Source organism: Coregonus lavaretus, assembly GCF_964263955.1.
Source record: "Coregonus lavaretus genome assembly, chromosome: 17".
Lineage (NCBI taxonomy): Eukaryota > Metazoa > Chordata > Actinopteri > Salmoniformes > Salmonidae > Coregonus > Coregonus lavaretus.
The window spans coordinates 45,067,266-45,087,472 of NC_140004.1; the positions used below are offsets into that span (position 1 = coordinate 45,067,266).

The 20,207-nt window shown below is 45.4% G+C and overlaps 1 protein-coding gene across 1 annotated transcript; it reads left to right on the top strand.

Moving 5' to 3' along the window:
• The first annotated feature begins 394 nt into the window (after nucleotides 1–394).
• LOC311144470 (AP-4 complex accessory subunit RUSC2-like) lies at nucleotides 395–18,229 on the top strand. Its single transcript, XM_084180495.1, is given in 9 exon segments — nucleotides 395–679; nucleotides 1,854–1,930; nucleotides 2,757–2,931; nucleotides 5,428–5,533; nucleotides 5,774–5,820; nucleotides 12,515–13,724; nucleotides 13,937–14,113; nucleotides 14,276–14,453; nucleotides 14,456–18,229. Coding segments are annotated over 9 exon segments (2,205 nt in total). The 5' UTR covers nucleotides 395–477; the 3' UTR covers nucleotides 14,489–18,229.
• Nucleotides 18,230–20,207: the final 1,978 nt, after the last annotated feature.

Genomic DNA, 20,207 nt, shown 5'->3' on the forward strand with positions numbered 1-20,207 from the left:
CGTCTGTGTGTACTTATCCTACGTCTGTGTGTACTTATCCTATGTCTGTGTGTACTTATCCTACGTCTGTGTGTACTTATCCTACGTCTGTGTGTACTTATCCTATGTCTGTGTGTACTTATCCTACGTCTGTGTGCACTTATCCTACGTGTGTGTGTGTACTTATCCTACATCTGTGTGCACTTATCCTATGTCTGTGTGTACTTATCCTACGTCTGTGTGTACTTATCCTACGTGTGTGTGTGTACTTATCCTACATCTGTGTGCACTTATCCTATGTCTGTGTGTACTTATCCTACGTCTGTGTGTACTTATCCTACGTGTGTGTGTGTGTACTTATCCTACGTGTGCGTGTACTTATCCTACGTGTGCGTGTACTTATCCTACGTTTGAATGTACTTATCCTACGTTTGAGTGTACTTATCCTACGTTTGAGTGTACTTATCCTACGTGTGCGTGTACTTATCCTACGTGTGCATGTACTTATCCTACGTGTGTGTGTTCTCAGGCCAGTCTGTGAAGCAGCTACAGCAGTACTACAGTGACTTCCTGCCAGACTACTTCTCCCTGACCGAGCATCCTCCAGAAGAGTTCTGTCTCTCTCCGGACGCCTCCTCTTCCTCATCGTCCTCCTCTTCCTCACAATCCCACATCTCTGTGGACCTGAAGCAGAAGAGAGGTGAGACAGCAACTAGGAGTGGTTTAGTATGTTTCTATGTGCACTACATGGTCAAATGTAAGTGGACACCTGCTCGTCGAATGTCTCATTCCAAAATCATGGGCATTAATATGGAGTTGGTCCCCCCTATGCTGCTATAACAGCCTCCACTCTTCTGAGAAGTCTTTCCACTAGATGTTGGAACATTGCTGCGGGGACTTGCTTCCATTCAGCCACAAGAGCATTAGTGAGTTCGGGCACTGATGTTGGGGTTCGATGGGGTTGAGGTGTTCGATGGGGTTGAGGTCAGGGCTCTGTGCAGGCCAGTCAAGTTCTTCCACACCGATCTCGACTAACCATTTCTGTATGGACCTCGCTTTGTGCACGGGGGCATTGTCATGCTGAAACAGGAAATGGCCTTCCCCAAACTCTCTCTCTTTCTCTCTCTCTCTCTCTCCCTCGCTATCTCTCCCTCTCTCTCTCTCTCTCTCCCTCTCTCTCTCTCTCTCCCCCCCCTCTCTCTCTCTCTGAGTGTGTGGGTGTCTCTAGGTCTTTGATGTCGGTACTGAAGGGTCCTTCAATCGAGACCCATATGAACTCCCTTTAGTGACTGACTCAGAAGCTTCTGTAGCTATTAGAAAGAGCATGTGTCTGTAATGGAGAAAAATAATGTTGACTCCAACCCATCTTAAAAGCCCTACTGTTAAATATGCTGTAAACAACGAATACAGTAGCATGCTGTGTGCATGGTATTAAACCTTGTTTGTAAACTGAAGTAGATAGTTAATGAAGAAATGTCCCTCTACTTTCAAACCTTGCGAATTAAAGTTTTCTGCTTGAGGTTGGCCATTGGGGACTAGCTGATTATCACTATGGAAAGGAGAAAGAGGGTGATAACCATCAGATAAAAGCAGGTGACTGCAGCCTGTATTAGCCCATACTTACTGCTGAGAGGCTGTTTGACATGTGAAGTGCCTCGTAATCGACTACCTCTTTACATTCCTCCCCCTTCCTCTCTCTCTCTCTCTCTCTCTCTCTCTCTCTCTCTCTCTCTCTCTCTCTCTCTCTCTCTCTCTCTCTCTCTCTCTCTCTCTCTCTCTCTCTCTCTCTCTCTCTCTCTCTCTCTCTCTCTCTCTCTCTCTCTCTCTCTCTCTCTCTCTCTCTCTCTCTCTCTCTCTCTCTCTCTCTCTCTCAGGTTTAGTCAAAGCCATTAATACAGCGGTAGATTTAATCGTGGCTCATTTTGGCACCAGTCGGGACCCTGATGTGAAGGTATGCTACTGTGTGATTTACCCCTAGCGATACTATATAATACTGTTCTATTTCATTCTGTGGATTTACCTCTCCTTTTGGTTTCTATAGTAGACTGTTGTTGATTTTTTACAACGTAAGAATATCTCTTTTTTTTTGTATCTCTTTTCATAAATAAACTGTAATGTCAATGTATTTTTTCTCCCCCTATCTCCTCTCTCTTGGTCACTGTCCATCTCCTCTCTCTTGGTCACTGTCCATATCCTCTCTCTTGGTCACTGTCCATCTCCTCTCTCTTGGTCACTGTCCATCTCCTCTGTCTTGGTCACTATCTATCTCCTCTCTCTTGGTCACTGTCTATCTCCTCTCTCTTGGTCACTGTCTATCTCCTCTCTCTCGGTCACTGTCCATCTCCTCTCTCTTGGTCACTGTCCATATCCTCTCTCTTGGTCACTATCTATCTCCTCTCTCTTGGTCACTGTCCATCTCCTCTCTCTTGGTCACTGTCCATCTCCTCTCTCTTGGTCACTGTCTATCTCCTCTCTCTTGGTCACTGTCCATCTCCTCTCTCTTGGTCACTGTCCATCTCCTCTCTCTTGGTCACTGTCCATCTCCTCTCTCTTGGTCACTGTCTATCTCCTCTCTCTTGGTCACTGTCCATCTCCTCTCTCTTGGTCACTGTCTATCTCCTCTCTCTTGGTCACTGTCTATCTCCTCTCTCTTGGTCACTGTATATCTCTTATTTTCTTGTTCTCTTGCTCCCGCTCTCTTCTCTGCTCTTCTCCTCCTCTACCTTTTTTCCACTTTCTTCTCCACCCACCCCTCCCCCGCTCTCTCTCCCTTCCAGGCGAAGCTGGGTAACAGTTGGGTGAGTCCCAACGTGGGCCACCTGATCCTGAAGTACCTGTGTCCGGCTTTAAGGGAGGTGCTGGGGGATGGGCTGAAGGCCTACGTCCTGGACCTGATCATCGGACAGAGACGCAACCAGCCGTGGAGCCTGGTGGAGGCCTCCACACAACTAGGTAATGGTGATGATGATTAGGCCATAAGCCCTGGAGCCTGGTGGAGAGAGAGAGAGGGTCGAAACAGCAGGTCGGGACGAGGTAGCACAACCGGTTAACAGGTCAGGGTTCCATAGCCACCGGCAGAACAGCAGAAACTGGATAAGCAGAACAACCAGGTGGTCAGGCCAGGTAGTCCTGAGGCATGGTCCTAGGGCTCAGGTCCTCCGGGAGGGGAGAGAGAGAGAGATGGGAGAATTAGAGGGAGCATACCTAAGATAAGACAGGATAATTACACCAGATATGACAGACTGACCCTAGCCCCCCGGCACATAGACTATTGCAGCATGGATACTGGAGTCTGAGACAAGGGGGGATCGGGCGTCACTGTGGCCCTGTCCAAAGTTACCCCCGGACAGGGCCAACCAGGCAGGATATAACCACACCCAATTTGCCAAAGCACAGCTCCCACACCACCAAAGGGTTATCAACAAACCACTAACTTACTACACTAAGACAAGGGTATAGCCCACAAAGATCTCCCCCACCTGCACGAGCCCGAGGACAGGAAGGATGGGAGAGCGTGAGCAAGCCAGTGACTCAGGTCCCTTGATAGGGTCAGAGGCAGAGAATCCCAGTGGAGAGAGGGGTGCCGGCCAGGCAGAGACAGCAAGGGTGGTTTGTCACGCCAGTACCTTGCCATTCACCTTCGCACCCCTGGGCCAGACTACGCTCAATCATAGGACCTACTTTAGAGATGAGTCTTTAGTAAAGACTTAAAGGTTGAGACTTGAGTCTGCTTCTTTCACATGGATCGGCAGACCATTCTATTAAAATGGAGCTCTATAGGAGAAAGCCCTGCCTCCAGCTGTTTGCTTAGAAATTCTAGGGACAATAAGGAGGCCTGCATCTTGTGACCGTAGCGTACGTGTAGGTATGTACGGCAGGACCAAATCGGAGAGATGCTTTGTAGGTTAGCAGTAAAACCTTGAAATCAGCCCTAGCCTTAACAGGAAACCAGCGTAGAGAAAAATGTGAATTTGATCTGCCATGACGACGAGGTCCGATAGGAATTCAGGGAACTCAGTGAGGAACGCTGTATACGGCCCAGGAGGCCTGTAAACACTAGGTATGTCCGGAGGGACGAGGGATTTGTTTAGAAAATGAGGAAAAGTAGATGATGATATGGAAGATTCAGAGGAGAATCAGGTTCATTTAGAGGATGGCCCTTAAGTGGATCATTATGATAATATTATGTTGACAATGGTCATAACAACATAATTATTGTGATCAATGCTGCAAAGGAAATGTAGGACTATAATACAAGCAACTAACATAATCAGGGGTGTAGTGGTGCCTGGAGAAGTGGGTGTGCTCTAATTTTAGCCAAAGTTTTTCCAAACGGCCCAGTGAAGGAAAGGTGCCCTGTGTGAAAACTTCTAGGAGAAACAGTGACATGATATCATGATATCATTCTGACAGGTAGGCATGCGTTCTCCTGTTCTATTGGTTTTCTTTCAACTTTCTTTCATTGTCTAGCAGCCAAAGGAATTATCTTAATCATTATTAGCAATCCATGATAGTTATTGCATCTTTAATCCCCCCCTCTTTCTAACGGATATTTATTTCCATCTCTGTCCATGAAACCGCTCGGGATGTGCGCAGGGCATTTTAGAAAGGCGTTTTCCCAAATTGCATTTTAGAACGTTCACGCATAGGCCTACTGCCATTTGGACATGGCTGCGCATAAAATGTGAAGAAATAATAATTTATCAACATTCTAAGCTAAACATTCCGATCTATTCCATCAGCCCTATTCATTGATATGGCGTACACCTCCACTACACTACTTTGATATACGTATCAGTGGGGATTAAGAAGTGAGTATAGACAATGCCCACTGAAGAAGAAGTGGGTATGCTGCGTATACCTGCGTATACCCTCCACTACACCTGTAAGGGTTGGGGTGAGGTGTGACCCAGGTGCGGTGCAGGATATACAGTAGGAAGTAGGCAGAGACGGTGAAAACAAGGATCTTTACTGGTGGTCCCGAAGCCAGAATACATAATAATGGACTTATCACGATAAAAGAAAGGCGGAGCAAATAAGTCTCCAAAAACCGTCTGACAGCCAAAATACGAAATACTACCTAAGACTGAAACAAATAACGAAACAGGGAGAACACTTCTCAAGTACCTGTACATAGGTCTCCGATGAGACACTGAGTAGTACTGCTGGACATAGAGAAACTAGCAGAGAAAACTGAGCAACGGAACACAGGGAAGCGAGGGCATAAATACACAGGTGAACAGGTAGACACAGGTGACACCAATAGGATACTGATTAGTCCAGAATGTGAGTGAGGAGGTGCCTAAGGTTGTCGGAGAATGACACCTAGTGGGTCGCTCCGGAACTGCGACCCCCCTCCTGTAACATACACCACTGAAAATAATATTACATTGTCAAGGTAACATTATAATAAATCATAATCCTGACCTCCCTCCATCCCTCCCTCAGGCCCGTCCACCCGTGTTCTCCACAGCCTGTTCTGCAAGGTGTCCCAGTACTCAGAGTTCACCAGCCACAGCATGAGACTCAACGCATTCATCTTCGGACTGCTCAAGTGAGTACACTACCTCTATGTTACCTACTTCTAGGAGTCATCACTAGTAGTCCTGCACTCTGTACCACCTCCACCTCCTGTACACGACTGTATCTCCCCCTAAAACCTTTTAACAATAGCCTTCTAAACAACTGGCCAGGCAAGGCTCTGACTCAGTATTGGTTTCCAAAGCAATAATAAAGTAATACAGCATAGCTGACTCCTTTCTTGTCCATCTCTTTTGTGTTTTTTCCCTTTCAGCTTGCGATCTTTGGAGTTTTGGTTCAATCACCTCTACACTCATGAAGGTATGCACATCTTAAAGTGTTAAGGGTCAGACGCACTGAGAAATCTGACTGCCGATAGGTACAACGTTGCACTTCACTAGCAGGCCTGACCAAGTGATGATTTGATACAACGTTGCACTTCACTAGCAGGCCTGACCAAGTGATGATTTTATTTATTTCACCTTTATTTAACCAGGTAAGCCAGTTGATAACAAGTTCTCATTTCCAACTGCGACCTGGCCAAGATAAAGCAAAGCAGTGCGGTAAAAACAACAACAACACAGAGTTACATATGGAATAAACTAAACGTACAGTCAATAACACAATAGAAAATCTATATACAGTGTGTGCAAATGTAGTAAGTTATGGAGGTAAGGCAATAAATAGGCCATAGTGCAAAATAATTACAATTTAGTATTAACACTGGAGTGATAGATGTGCAGAAGATCATGTGCAAATAGAGATACTGGCCTACTACCTACCAGCCAGCTCTAGCCTGGACTATTGCCGGCCAGTCTGCACCGTCTGCACAGCGCGTTATCGACCCAGAACATATCGGTTTTTCTGCCGGAATCACTGAATCACTGGACCTTTAACACCGGATCATCGCAACTAGCTAGCTGCAACCAAATGGATGTTGTTGTTGGCTAATCAGCCTTGAGCTAGCCTCGAGCCAGGCCCATCTCCCGGCTATCTACCTCTCTGTCAACCAGACGGGACCTCCTAGTGTTGACACGGCGCCCCACCGATCCAACACGACTGGTCTGCCGACGAAATCGTCTGATGTGGTTTTAACAGGCTTCCCGTTACGACGTCCACCACGAAGATCCATCTGCTAGCCCAGGCCCGCTAGCACACGCAAGCCGTGGCCTCTTGCTCGCCAGTGCTATAGCAGCCCCCGAACTACCTGCGAACTATCCTATTGCTGTTCACCGGACCTTATGATAACTCAGCTATACAGCTGATGTCTGCTGGACGGTTCCTTTATACGGTACCGCATCCTGTTTATGTTTAGCCTCAGCCCAAACTGTGTCGCCATTACCAGCTTTTGTCTTAGCTCTCTCGAATAACACCTGTGATTGCTTTATGCCTCTCTCCCATGTCAATATGCCTTGCTTATTGCTGTTTCGGTTATTTCTTATTGTACTATTTCACTGTAGATCCCCCAGCCCAGCTCAACCTGCCTTAGATAGCTCCTTTGTCCCACCCCCCATACACGCGGAGACCGACTCAATCGGTGCCTCTAGTGATGCTATCTCTTTCATCGTTACCCAACGCTTAGGTTTACCTCCACTGTACTCATATCCTTCCATATCCTTGTCTGTACATAATGCCCTGAATCTATTCTACAACGCCCGGAAATCTGCCCCTTTTTTTCTCTGTACCCAATGCACTAGAAGACCAGTACTTAAAGCCTTTAGCCGTATCCTTATTCTACTCCTCCTCTGTTCCTCTGGTGATGTAGAGGTTAACCCAGGCCCTGTACCCCCCAGTATCACTCCTACTCCCCAGGCGTTATCATTTGTTGACTTCTGTAACCGTAAAAGCCTTGGTTTCTTGCACGTTAACATCCGAAGCCTCCTCCCTAAGACCGCGGCAGCTTTCCAATCTCTGGGGATCTCAGACGATACGAAAGAGAGTTTGAACAGGCTAGTAATAGGGGTTGCGACAATTTCGGCGGCTAATTTTAGAAAGAAAGGGTCCAGATTTTCTAGCCCAGCTGATTTGTAGGGGTCCAGATTTTGCAGCTCTTTCAGGACATCAGCGATCTGAATTTGGGTGAAGGAGAAGCGGGGGGGGGGCATGGGCAAGTTGCAGCGGAGGGTGCAGAGCTGGTGGCCGGGGTAGGGGTAGCCAGGTGGAAAGCATGGCCAGCCGTAGCAAAATGCTTATTGAAATTCTAGAGTATCGTAGATTTATCGGTAGTGACAGTGTTTCCTAGCCTCAGTGCAGTGGGCAGCTGAAAGGAAGTGCTTTTATTCTCCATGGACTTTACAGTGTCCCAAAACTTTTTGGAGTTAGTGCAACAGGATGCACATTTCTGTTTGAAAAAGCTAGCCTTTGCTTTCCTAACTGATTGTGTATATTGGATCCTGAATTCCCTGAAAAGTTGCATATCGCGGGGGCTGTTTGATGCTAATGCAGTACGCCACAGGATGTTTTTGTGCTGGTCAAGGGCAGTCAAGTCTAGGGTGAACCAGGGGCTATATCTGTTCTTAGTTCAGAATTTTTTTGAATGGGGCATGCTTATTTAAGATGGAGAGGAAAGCACTTTTGAAGAACATCCAGGCATCCTCTACTGACGGAATGAGGTCAATATCCATCCAGGATACCCTGGCCAGGTCAATTAGAAAGGCCTGCTCGCTGAAGTGTTTTAGGGAGCGTTTGACAGTGATGAGGGGTGGTCGTTTGACCGCAGACCCATTACGGACGCAGGCAATGAGGCAGTGATCGCTGAGATCCTGGTTGAAGACAGCGGAGGTATATTTAGAGGGTAAATTAGTCAGGATGATATCTATGAGGGTGCCCATGTTTACAGATTTAGGGTTGACCTGGTAGGTTCCTTGATAATTTGTGTGAGATTGAGGGCATCTAGTTTAGATTGTAGGACAGCCGGGGTGTTAAGCATATCCCAGTTTAGGTCACCAAGCAGTACGAACTCTGAGGATAGATGGGAGGCAAGCAATTCACATATGGTGTCCAGGGCACAACTGGGGGCTGTGGGGGGTCTGTAGCAAGCGGCAACAGTGAGAGACTTATTTCTGGAAAGGTGGATTTTTAGAAGTAGAAGCTCAAACTGTTTGGGCACAGACCTGAATAGTATGATAGAGCTCTGCAGTCTATCTCTACAGTAGATTGCAACTCCACCCCCTTTGGCAGTTCTATCTAGACGGAAAATGTTATAGTTCGGGATGGACATTTCTGAATTTTTGGTGGCCTTCCTAAGCCAGGATTCAGACACTGCTAGAACATCAGGGTTGGCAGAGTGTGCTAACGCAGTGAATAACTCAAACTTAGGGAGGAGGCTTCTGATGTTAACATGCAAGAAACCAAGGCTTTTACGGTTACATAAGTCAACAAATGATAGCTCCTGGGGAGTAGGAGTGATACTGGGGGCTACAGGGCCTGGGTTAACCTCTACATCACCAGAGGAACAGAGGAGGAATAGAATAAGGAGACGGCTAAAGGCTTTAAGAACTGGTCTTCTAGTGCGTTGGGTACAGAGAGTAAAGGGGGCAGATTTCCGGGCGTTATAGAATAGATTCAGGGCATTATGTACAGACAAGGATATGGAAGGATATGAGTACAGTGGAGGTACACCTAAGCATTGGGTAATGATGAAAGAGATAGCATCACTGGAGGTACCGATTGAGACTGCTATGCCATCTTAATAATAATAATATGCCATTTAGCAGACGCTTTTATCCAAAGCGACTTACAGTCATGTGCGCATACATTTTTTTTGTGTATGGGTGGTCCCGGGGATCGAACCCACTACCTTGGCGTTACAAGCGCCGTGCTCTACCAGCTGAGCTACAGAGGACCACAGATCCAATATGGTTTTGATACAATGTTGCACTTCACTAGCAATAGCTCAAGTCAAGACAGATCGAAAGAGAGGCAGACAGGCAGAGTAGAGAGATGAATGTGATTGAAATAATCTGAATTTTTATCAGCATATTTTCTACTGTTTTTATTTGTCGGCTTTAGGCCTATTTATTTTACTTAGTTGACGATGGAAGTTATAGTCCTACTGCTGCATTGGCCTATAGGCTCTCTCTGAGTTCTACGCTCTCATTTCTTTAGCCACCAGTGGATCACAGTGTATCAATGTTTCCATATGGCAGAGGCTGGTGCTCTCGGCATAGTTGAATTTTAACTTTTAGATTTGTATCATTTTACTTCGGATTTGTATTATTAACCACGTGACAATGATTTTGAGAAACAAAAACGTTATTATTGTAATGAAACTGTTCCAAGAAAATGCGCATATAAAAATAATCATAACTGGCACGCAGATCGGTAGAAATGGTAGGTTAAATTGTAAGCTTCCCCAATCTTGACTATTCTTTACAATTAAAGCCATTAAAACGTTTGTGAACATGCAAGTGCGTGCACACATAGGAGGTCCTGTGAAAAAACACGCCCCCCCCCCTATGGCGTTCTGGCGCCGGGTCTACATCATGCATTCAATAGAACAAAATGAAAATGCCAACAGGTGTACAAATCAAGGTCCCTGTTTTTAAAACGTCATCCTCCTCTCCTTCATGTTGGCAAACCTCCCAACCATTTTGTCGATAGCACGCTGTGCAGACTGGCCGATAATTGTCCAGGCTAGAGCTGGCTGGTAGGTAGTGCAGGCCACGGACAGTGGTGAAGACCGCTAACGGTGGCTAATAGCAATAGCTAATAGCAAGTAGCTAGTTATCTGGCTAGCTGGCTAGTTTCAGCCGTGGGTTCTTGATAAAAGGTATGAAGAAATAATAGAATCCCTCCCAACCATTTTGTCTTTGTCGATGTCCAGCTCAGTACAAAGCAAAGTGAGGTCGGATAGTCTGGCCTCATTCATGCACGCAAATAGCTCTTGATGAGCTTCAGGCGGCTGAAATTTAGCTCGGCACTGGTACTGCTGATGGGAATGGTTTTGTAGATTCTATGGAGAATGGTCAGATTTGAATATGCTCGGTGCATGTCATTGGCAACGAGGAATGGTAGGACTGCGTCAGTGTTGAGATCCCATGGCTATCTCGGAATACATTGTGCGGAAAAGAGAGGAACTCGCCCACAACTTCCCTCAGGCTTGGAAATATTATCAGAGTAGAAAACGTGCGAGCTCAAGCATATTATTTTCCTGCATCAGGGGTGCTCAAAGCACTTTGGGTTGAGCACAGAGAATAGTTGTGCCATTTCTCTGAAGTCAGCATATCAATTATCAAACTGCCCCACAAAAACATCAAGTATGTAATAGTATACATCAGCTTTAAAGCGCCTTCTGCTTTCCAGAATTGGGTCGTCCTCTGTGTCCTCGTCATGAAACCTCTTCCTCTTGCCCGCTCTCTACTCTGCAAACTCAGTTGTTGCGTTGTTTTTGTCGGGCCAATCTCTTTCGCAGTGTTCTCCATCTTGTCATGGGCCTCATCTGTGCGCATCTGTCTGATCTCAACCATGCAGGCGTCAATGAGATCCACGCAGCGTTTACGTCAAATCCTTTCGCAGATCGTTAGAAAGGATGTACGTCTTCTTTAGTAAACTGTTCCAAAAACCACCAACATACATTTTGACAGCAGGCCATTGGCTTCAGAGGCAGACTTTGGTGTAGTGTGGTTCTGGTGCTTTATTCAGTGCAGGGCTTCAGGGATCTAGGTCAGGCTCTGTATAACCGCTTCTGTGGCCTGGTTCCTGGAGGCCCACCTTGTGTCCAATAGGCTCTTTAGGGTGAGAACGGCTCTCTCCAGCTGCATGTTTTCCTGTTCCAACTGAAGTATTTTAAACCTTGGGAGGCTAGAAGCAGTATGTCTACAGGGTCTCCAATGTGCCACAAAAAACTAGGTGGAACACAGGATGCAATTAACTTTTCTTATTCTGTCGCTCCTCACGTTTTAGCTCACCTGACTTATATACTTTCTATCAATTTTGCGCCTGAATGTAACTGAATGTAAATTAGCAACAGACATGGTAGGATACACGTCAATCAAATATGACAGGCCCCCCCACACCAGTAGCCAACCAGCAGCAGCTGTAAGTCCCAGGGGGCCCCTCAAGGGCGTATAGTGACAGACAAAGCTGTACAGTGCTTTATAAAATAAGCAACACCAGCTCAGACCAATTCCAGGATTTAATTAAATCATGTAAAATATCATATTATATATCAATTTCGCCATTGTTTTATAGTGTTAAATAATGTTTCCCTCTGGTTTGTTGGGACATCACCCCCCCCCCCCCCCCCCCCCCCCAGCTCCGCTTCTGTAGCTAGCTAACTAGTGATCTAGTGCACATTATGATACCTAAAAAAAATATTTTTCTTCAAGCACAAAACTCGTTAGCTAGATGTAAAATATGTACAGACTTCTATAATGCAGCTTTATTGTTTTAGTTAGAACAATGATGACAGGGGGGTGGATTACACCGGGAGAAGAGCCCTCTGTTTTCCTGCTGTTGTCACTCCTGTTCGGCTCCCTCACGTGGAGGTTCATGCTCTCCGATTGGATCAAAGGTCAAGTTGTCGACCACTGTCGAGCATTGCTATTCTACAAGTAGAAACGGCAGGTTCGTCGGTACCAGGTCGGTACGCAGCAGGTACGTCTTTTGTTCTAGCGAGAGGTAACGACCTCCCACTGTGATAAGTACCTATCAGCAGTCAGATTCTCGGTGTGTTTCATGCTTAAGGCTTTAATACTTCACCAGCTGTAACTTATTGTCCTCATCATCAGGTGGTTTGTAAGAATGTTATGTTGGAATGCAGCAGTAGAAAGAACAGCCTCCTCCTGAACTAACCTATCGGCCATCAGACTTCTCTGTGTGTCTGACCTCTTAGAGAGAAAACAGACACTATTACAACCAATGTCTGGTGTGCTTCTGCTAATCTCAGGTCATCATTGTAAATACGAATTTGTTCTTATCTGACTAGCCTGTTTCAATAAAGGTTAGATAAAATAAAAGTCTAACCATGGTTTGTTCCCCAACCCACCCCTCTCTGTCCACCTGTCCTCCCCAGACATCGTAGCGACCCATTACCACCCGTGGGGTTTCCTGCCGTTGTCCCAGAGGCCCTGCCAGCCTCTATTCGAGGAGTTCCTTCTCCTCCTGCAGCCTCTATCCCTGTTGCCCTTTGACCTTGACCTGCTCTTTGAGCCCCGATTGGTCCAGAAGGGCCAGGAACACCTTAGACGCAAGGAGCAGCTCTGCTCCTCCTCCACCGGTGAGGACCTGGACCAATCAGCACGCTCCACCTTCCAGCTGATGAGGGAGTGGAGCACAGAGTCACGGAGGGCAGCGTCTACGAGAGAAGGGGCGGAGGATAAAAGGGAAGGGGCGGGGCTGAGACGAGAGGGAACATGGTCTAGGATGGAAGGGGTTGGAGAGAGAGGGAGTAGAGAAGGGATGATGCAGAGGACAGGGTCGAGGAGAGAGGGGGCAGGGATGGAAGGGGTTGGAGAGAGAGGGAGTAGAGAAGGGATGATGCAGAGGACAGGGTCGAGGAGAGAGGGGGCAGGGATGGATCATTTAGGAGCAGGGCTTTTAGAAGCACAGCCAATGTCGACGGAAGTAGGGACAGGGTTTGCCAATCTGTGGAGGGAGAGTGGGAGGGGGAGGGGCATGGTAAAGAGAGCGAAGGGGGTGGGAGGAGAGAGCCAGACGGAAGGGGAAAGGGAGGGAGGGAAGGAGGAGAGGAGGAAGGAGAGAGGGAGGGATTGGGCGGAGGAGGGTCGTCAGCGGCAGGAGCGTGATCGCCAGGCGGGCTGGTGGTACCAGCTCATGCAGAGCTCCCAGGTCTACATCGACCAATCAGCTCAGGGCGGCTCAAAGTTCGTCAAGAGCGAGAAGAGGAAGAAGTCTGCGGAGAGGCGGAGCCAGCTCCCTCCCCCCAGGGAGGGCGTGGTGGAAGGGGCGGAGTCTAGCCAGGAAGAGGAGGGTCTCAGAGAGAGGGGGATAAGCAGGAAGAGCAGCTCCAGCTCCAGTGGTGAGTGGACAGGGTCCAGGGGAAGAGGAAGACTCTCCTGGATGGGGAGTCCCCCAGAGTCGCTGCTCACCCAGGACAAGGAGAACGAGAAGGAACCAGGGCCCTCAGTGTCCCAGCTAGCGGCCCAGGCTGAATGTCCCTCCCAGGGCCAGGGCATGCGTTGGGGAAGGCTGTTTGGGTCCAGTGTAGGTGGTGGTGGCTCCCCCTCCAGGCCAGAGCAGAGATCAGTCAAAAGCCAGAGCAGGTGAGTGAATTGAAGTGAAATGATGTAAATTGGTACAGATGCTACAGTAATAATTTACTCTTTATTTTACAGAGCTTTTCAGCATTTGCTGGGTATTAACTAAGACAATATTTTAGGACAGTTACTTCAAAGAATACAATAAATTATTTGACACACAAGTTAGCAAGGAATTTTCCATATTGATTTGGCTATGCTTTGTTTGTCCCTCGCAGGCTGCCGTCCGGCTGGCTGACAGGTCTGGACATGTCCATGCTGGACCTCGTAGCTCAGACGGTGGGGGCGGGGACAGTTAAGAGGGTGGAGCCTTCAGCTCCTACGGCCCCTCCCACTCTGAACCAACCCTCTCCACATCTTCAGACAACACAGGAGAGCCACACCAAACAGCCCTGGTAAGGTCGTACTTAATTTGTTTTTTTATTCAACCAATATTTCACCAAGACTGGTCAAGAGACCAAAAACAATACAGGATACAAATAAAAAATACAGGATCAAGCTACATACACAAAAAAACAATGGCACATATCTTTCTTCCTTCCCCCTCCCCACTCCAGTGAAGTGCGTGCCCTGTGCCACCACATAGCCACGGAGTCTGACCAGCTGAGTTTCCAGAAAGGGGACGTACTGAGGGTCCTGAGCCGGGCCGACTCCGACTGGCTCCTCTGCTCCTTGGGGGCCCAGCGGGGCCTGGTGCCTTTCATCTATGTTACCCTGAGGGGCCTGGAGGACAACTAGGCCCCCCCCAAGGGCCTCAGGGGCCACACTGACCTGACAGACTCAACTAGGGTTCCAAAATTCTGTTTTTCCAGAAATCCCTGTTGGGAGATTCCCGGAATCAAAAGGGAATAAGGAGGAAGTCTGTTTATCCTCCAACCACGATTTCTGGAAAACCTAGGGATTTTGGGAAAGTTACCAGAACTTTGCAACCCTAGCCTGAACCCAGGGGCCACAGTAAGGATGAGGGTGGAAGGTGAAAGGGAGTGTGGGGAAAAGAAGAAAAGAGTTAGAGAGCCAAATATGGACAAACAGTAGATACTCACTGGATGGATACAAGACGATGGATACTCATGGAGGAGAGACGTTGATATGACTGATATGACTGGTTTAAAGTGTAATTATTGTACTGTGGGATGAAGTACGAAACACACACATACACACACACACACACACACACACACAAAGACACAGATGTAAACATGCATGTACATATACATATACAGGCACGAACAAACAGACTTCTCTATGCATGCATCTACACTAAACTCATGCACACACACACACACACACACACACACACACACACACACACACACACACACACACACACACACACAACCAAACTGTATGGGAAAACCAAACAGAGACACACGGCTAGCTACAGAGACTGCCTCAGCTCAGCCAAATTATACATACCACACCTAGCTGTGCTTTACTTTACCATGCTCCACAACTATACTCTATCATTCACCTAGCTGTGCCACACTTTGAATGCAGATGCTAACGCTAAATGCTAATGCTAGTGCAAATGCTAGTGCTAGTCCTAGTGCTAAATACAAGTGTTAGTGCTAAAGCTAGAGCTAAATGCTAGTGCTAATGCTAATAGAAGACTTCAGGGGACTGGTTAAAGGACTTGTCATTTAATGGATCCACACTGACATCATGCTACTTGATTTACTTCCTTAGCCCAGAGATCCCCTGCTTTGTAGTAGGACATTAGTATGAAAAGTAGTTGTTATAAAACAGAAAAAAAAAAAAAGACAACATTGTTAGTGTGATCTATCTGTGGGTTCTGACAGCTGTCGTCATCTCTCTGTGTGGAGTAAATACAAATGGACAGACAGACAAACCGGTTTGAACAGGCTTCATCAATTCCTCGTCATCTGCAAATTCCTGATACTCATCATCTTGGTAAGACAATGATTTTGGATGGACTTATAAACCTGACTGATTGGACAAACCCAAGAACATCCTCCCTTCACTTCCTGTTTGTTTTGGTGGATGGCATGAACTGACCGACTGCAGGTGTCGGGAAGGAAAAGAGTGGAGCCGGGCCTAGTGCATGTAACCTAGTAACAAACTGACAACGTTTTTTGTGTCTTTTCAACTCTTCTTCGCCCCTATTCGAACCCCAAAACCCTAGCTCCTCCCACCTGCTCCGCCCCTCTCTCCTTTATCCAATAAAACTGCACAGCTTTCAGGAGGATACTGCACCTCTGGTACAGACAAAACCAAGTGTTTTCAAGAGCCTGTGGTAAGCTATGAGCTGTATATGTCTATATATCTATCCATACTGTAAATGCAAATACAACTCACACATGTGGTGAGTTCCATTTATTTATTGACTAATGATGAAATCATGTATTGTCATTGAGGAAAAGCGTGTAGTGGAGGTGGATAAAGAAGGAAGGATGTCCAATGAAAGCAACACGTGGCTTTTGAGGTCTGTTGAGGTGCTTTGGTGAGCTTTTCTGAATGTGTTGGTGGAGAAGGCTGTACAAACCAACGGAGAGGCGGAGCCAGCCCCACCTCAACCTCCCTATTCTAAAAAAAACGCTCTAAAAGGGGCTTCTTCTAAAACACAATAGAAGTACAATGACTGTTTTAATTTAAAGTAAAAAAATATATATATACATCAAATAATTCTGATTGGTTGTATGTAATGAGAAAGAGAGTGTTGTTTATTTGCGTATGCCGTAAAGTGCTTGAGATAGAACCACGGGAGAGGTGACATGCTGGACGTATTTAGCCATGACCATGCCTATGGTCCCTACATGATGTTTTATATACGCGACGGTGCGTCCAACCAGCCACTTTCCCCGGGTTTCAGTCCTGAGAAGTCTCAGGTTTTCTGGTCGGAAAAATATTTTTGATGGTGGGAGGCATCTTAGAAGAAACCCCAACCCATTTCTTGGTGGCTTTGTGGGCATTTGTTGGATTCAGATGTTTCAAATGTTGCCTTAGGTTCAGATTGAGCTGTACAGGTAAACTAGGTACAGATTGAGCTGTACAGCTAAACTAGAGCTGGTAGAAAGGATTAAACCCTATATGATGCCTTGTGGATTAAATCCTAGATTAGGGTTTGGTAGAGCCTAAATAATCCACAATGAAATTCTGTAAAGTAACATAAAAAAATGATTGGTTAGAAAAACATAAAATTGCCAGGACGAATCCACGAGGACAAGAGTTAGGTCTAGATTCAATCAGATCAGTTCATCTAGTTTGTAGATAAGGATGTATTATTATTCTTAAAAATTGATTTGTTAAAATGTATTTAATTATTTCGTTCTTTATTTTGTTGTACAGTTGTATTTTTTTAATATAATTTTTTCGTTTTTGTATTCTACATAAATGATTTAAATATTTTGTTAGATCTAAATTAAATATATTTCACTTATTCAATAATTAATTTTGAAAGATAGAGATATGAAGCTATTGAAATATGGATGTTAACAACTGTACTTTAAGACATTATTGCGTTAATAACAAGCATTTGAAAATGTGAGTTAGTATAATGTTATGGGCAAAGGACGTAACATATCATATTATGTTAAATGACAGTTATGTGGATAAATACCTGCCCAAATTATTATGACTATAACAATATATTTGTTCTTGTGTTTTTGGCACATATCTATCTTCATAACTTGAGGAAAGATGTCAGATGTGCAGAAAATATGCAGGAAAGATGCAGGAAATGTGCAGAAAATGCAGGAAAAGGTGTGTCAGATATGCAGGTTAGGATGAGGTTTCTGTTAGTCTTCCAGGTACAGTTTGCTCTTCATTGACATCCTCCTGTAGGGTCATACATCCTCCTGCAAGGTCATGCATCCTCCTGTCGGGTCATGCAGGGTCATACTACGGGACAGACAGTATTGTACTGTAGTAGAGGTCTTAGTGATGGATAGAGCAGGGGGAGAGAGAGAGAGAGAGCGAGAGGGAGAGAGAAAAGAGACATTTGTCAAACGGTGCAGATGGATTTTTTTTCCCCCTCCTTCATAATAGCTAGCGACCTCGTGGCCAAAAATACGCTACTGTTTCTGGTCTTGTCCCTCTACTTGAGAGTGATAGGCAGAATTAGAAAGAATGCTAAAATATCCCCTCTCTCACATATTTCTCTCTCTCCGTCTCTACTGTCCATGTTGTGATAGAAGGAAGCTGTTACTCCTGCTGTATCCTGTAGCACCATGATACTATTCCCCCGTGCACATATGACGTGTACAGTGGGGGAAAACAAGTATTTAGTCAGCCACCAGTTGTGCAAGTTCTCCCACTTAAAAAGATGAGAGAGGCCTGTAATTTTCATCATAGGTACACGTCAACTATGACAGACAAAATGAGAAGAAAACCCCCCAGAAAATCACATTGTAGGATTTTTAATGAATTTATTTGCAAATTATGGTGGAAAATAAAATAACTAAATACTTTTTGTCCCCACTGTATAACACGCCCGTGTCCATGCTATATCAACGTACTATGGATGTTAATAACAAAGTGCTCATGTGATCATACCTCAAATGTCTCACTTGTCTTTTGTTTCCTTTCACAAAACGTCTTCATTTATACAGATGACTTGTGGCCCTCATACGTGTAGGTGTCTCTTTCTTGCCACGAGATGGGGGCCATTGTTCCACATTCCTCATTTGGATACAACTGGTACAAGGGATTTACTGACCCGTGGTTTTTGGAATTTCACATGCGAATTGGGCTGGAAACTTCTGTGGGACTTGGTTTTACATAACTGTTGATGCATTTGAAAGATGTAGCGTAATGAACTGGAAGGAAAGTGGTAGAAAACACTATCCACACCATTTTACTTGGTTGCACTTCTCTTCTTTAAACTCCACTGCAATTCTTTGGCTCGTCAAATGTATTACTTTTTCATTTATCCAGGTAGTCTCATTAACCACGTTTCCATCCACAGTTTTTATGTGTAACCCTCTCACCAGGCTCGAATTTGACTCTCACAATATTACCTTATTTAGAATATCTGAACAGCATGGGATATTAGGTGAGAAGGACATCTCCAATAAGAATCCCTATTGTAAACTTGCTAGGGTGAATGACAAATAGGGTATTAACTTCAGATAGAATGATTATAGACTTGGTTATTGTTATAAGGATATGCTTTCCCATGCATTAAATGAAACTGAAACAGTAAATGACTCCACCAATACAACAGACATAAGGTTCAAGATCTATATTAATCAAATGTTCAATGTATCATATCAAAAGAAATAAAAATAATAAACCCCAATGATTTTTCCACAACCCATGTCCAAATTATTTGCAAGCTTGCTTAAACCCTGGGCGCGCGTTGGAGTTCATAAAAAAATGACGACATACATAAAGTCCCGAAGTCCACCCCACATTTGTAGTTACTCACTACTGAGTGGCGCAGTGGTCTAAGGCACTGCATCGCAGTGCTAACTGTGCCACTAGAGATCCTGGTTCGAATCCAGGCTCTGTCGCAGCCGGCCGTGACCGGGAGACTCATGGGCGGCGCACAATTGGCCCAGCGTCGTCCAGGGTAGGGGAGGGAATGGCCGGCAGGGATGTAGCTCAGTTGATAGAGCATGGCGTTTGCAACGCCAGGGTTGTGGGTTCGATTCCCACGGGGGGCCAGTATAAAAAATAAATATGTATTCACTAACTGTAAGTCGCTCTAGATAAGAGCGTCTGCTAAATGACTCAAATGTAAATGTAGATAATGCCTCAGCAAAATATAGTAGTTCCGTGCAGGTGTCCTCATAAGATCCACAGCGAACACAGCTATCAATGCAGCCAGTACTCGTTAGCAGCAACAGACATCCGTTGGAAACCCGAACTCGTTGATCGTCACAAGCAATTCTCTCCAAGTCTTGCACGATGCTAGGCTAACCTCTAGGATGTCGAATGTCTCCACAATGCGATGGCAGCTTCAGTCTCCACTAGGTCTTTCTTAACGAAATAATAAACACTCTCTTATAGAAATAAAATCAGGATTTCCCTTTAAAAAACTCTGTAGGGATGGTTTTGTTCTCTCTTTATCGTTTCCTTTGGTAGTTTTTCCTTCACCAACCCCACTAACGTCTCTCCTCTCCCTTCTTTCAACCTTTCCTTCTCTTTTCTTTCCCAGCAACCAGTCCACTCTCCCATTGGCCACAACTTAACAAGTTACCTCATTGGTCAAAACTTTAACGAGATACGTGGGAAATGTAAACTTAAAAGTAAACCAACCTATTCTCTTGTACATTTTTTAAAAACATTGCTTCAAAAGAAATGCATTAATTACATTACAAATCAGGAGCTATTCGATCACCTTTTAAATCTAATACCAATGAATTATAACAAATAAACTCTATACTTGGTTTTAGCAAGGTATTACATATGCAAGGAAAGTCATAGCATATAAAAAATTATCTGTGATGGAAACAGGAAGTTTCGGTATAATTGTATAAATGCCCACAGATAATTTGTTTGTTCAACCTGGTGGGAGCTTTTAGAGTC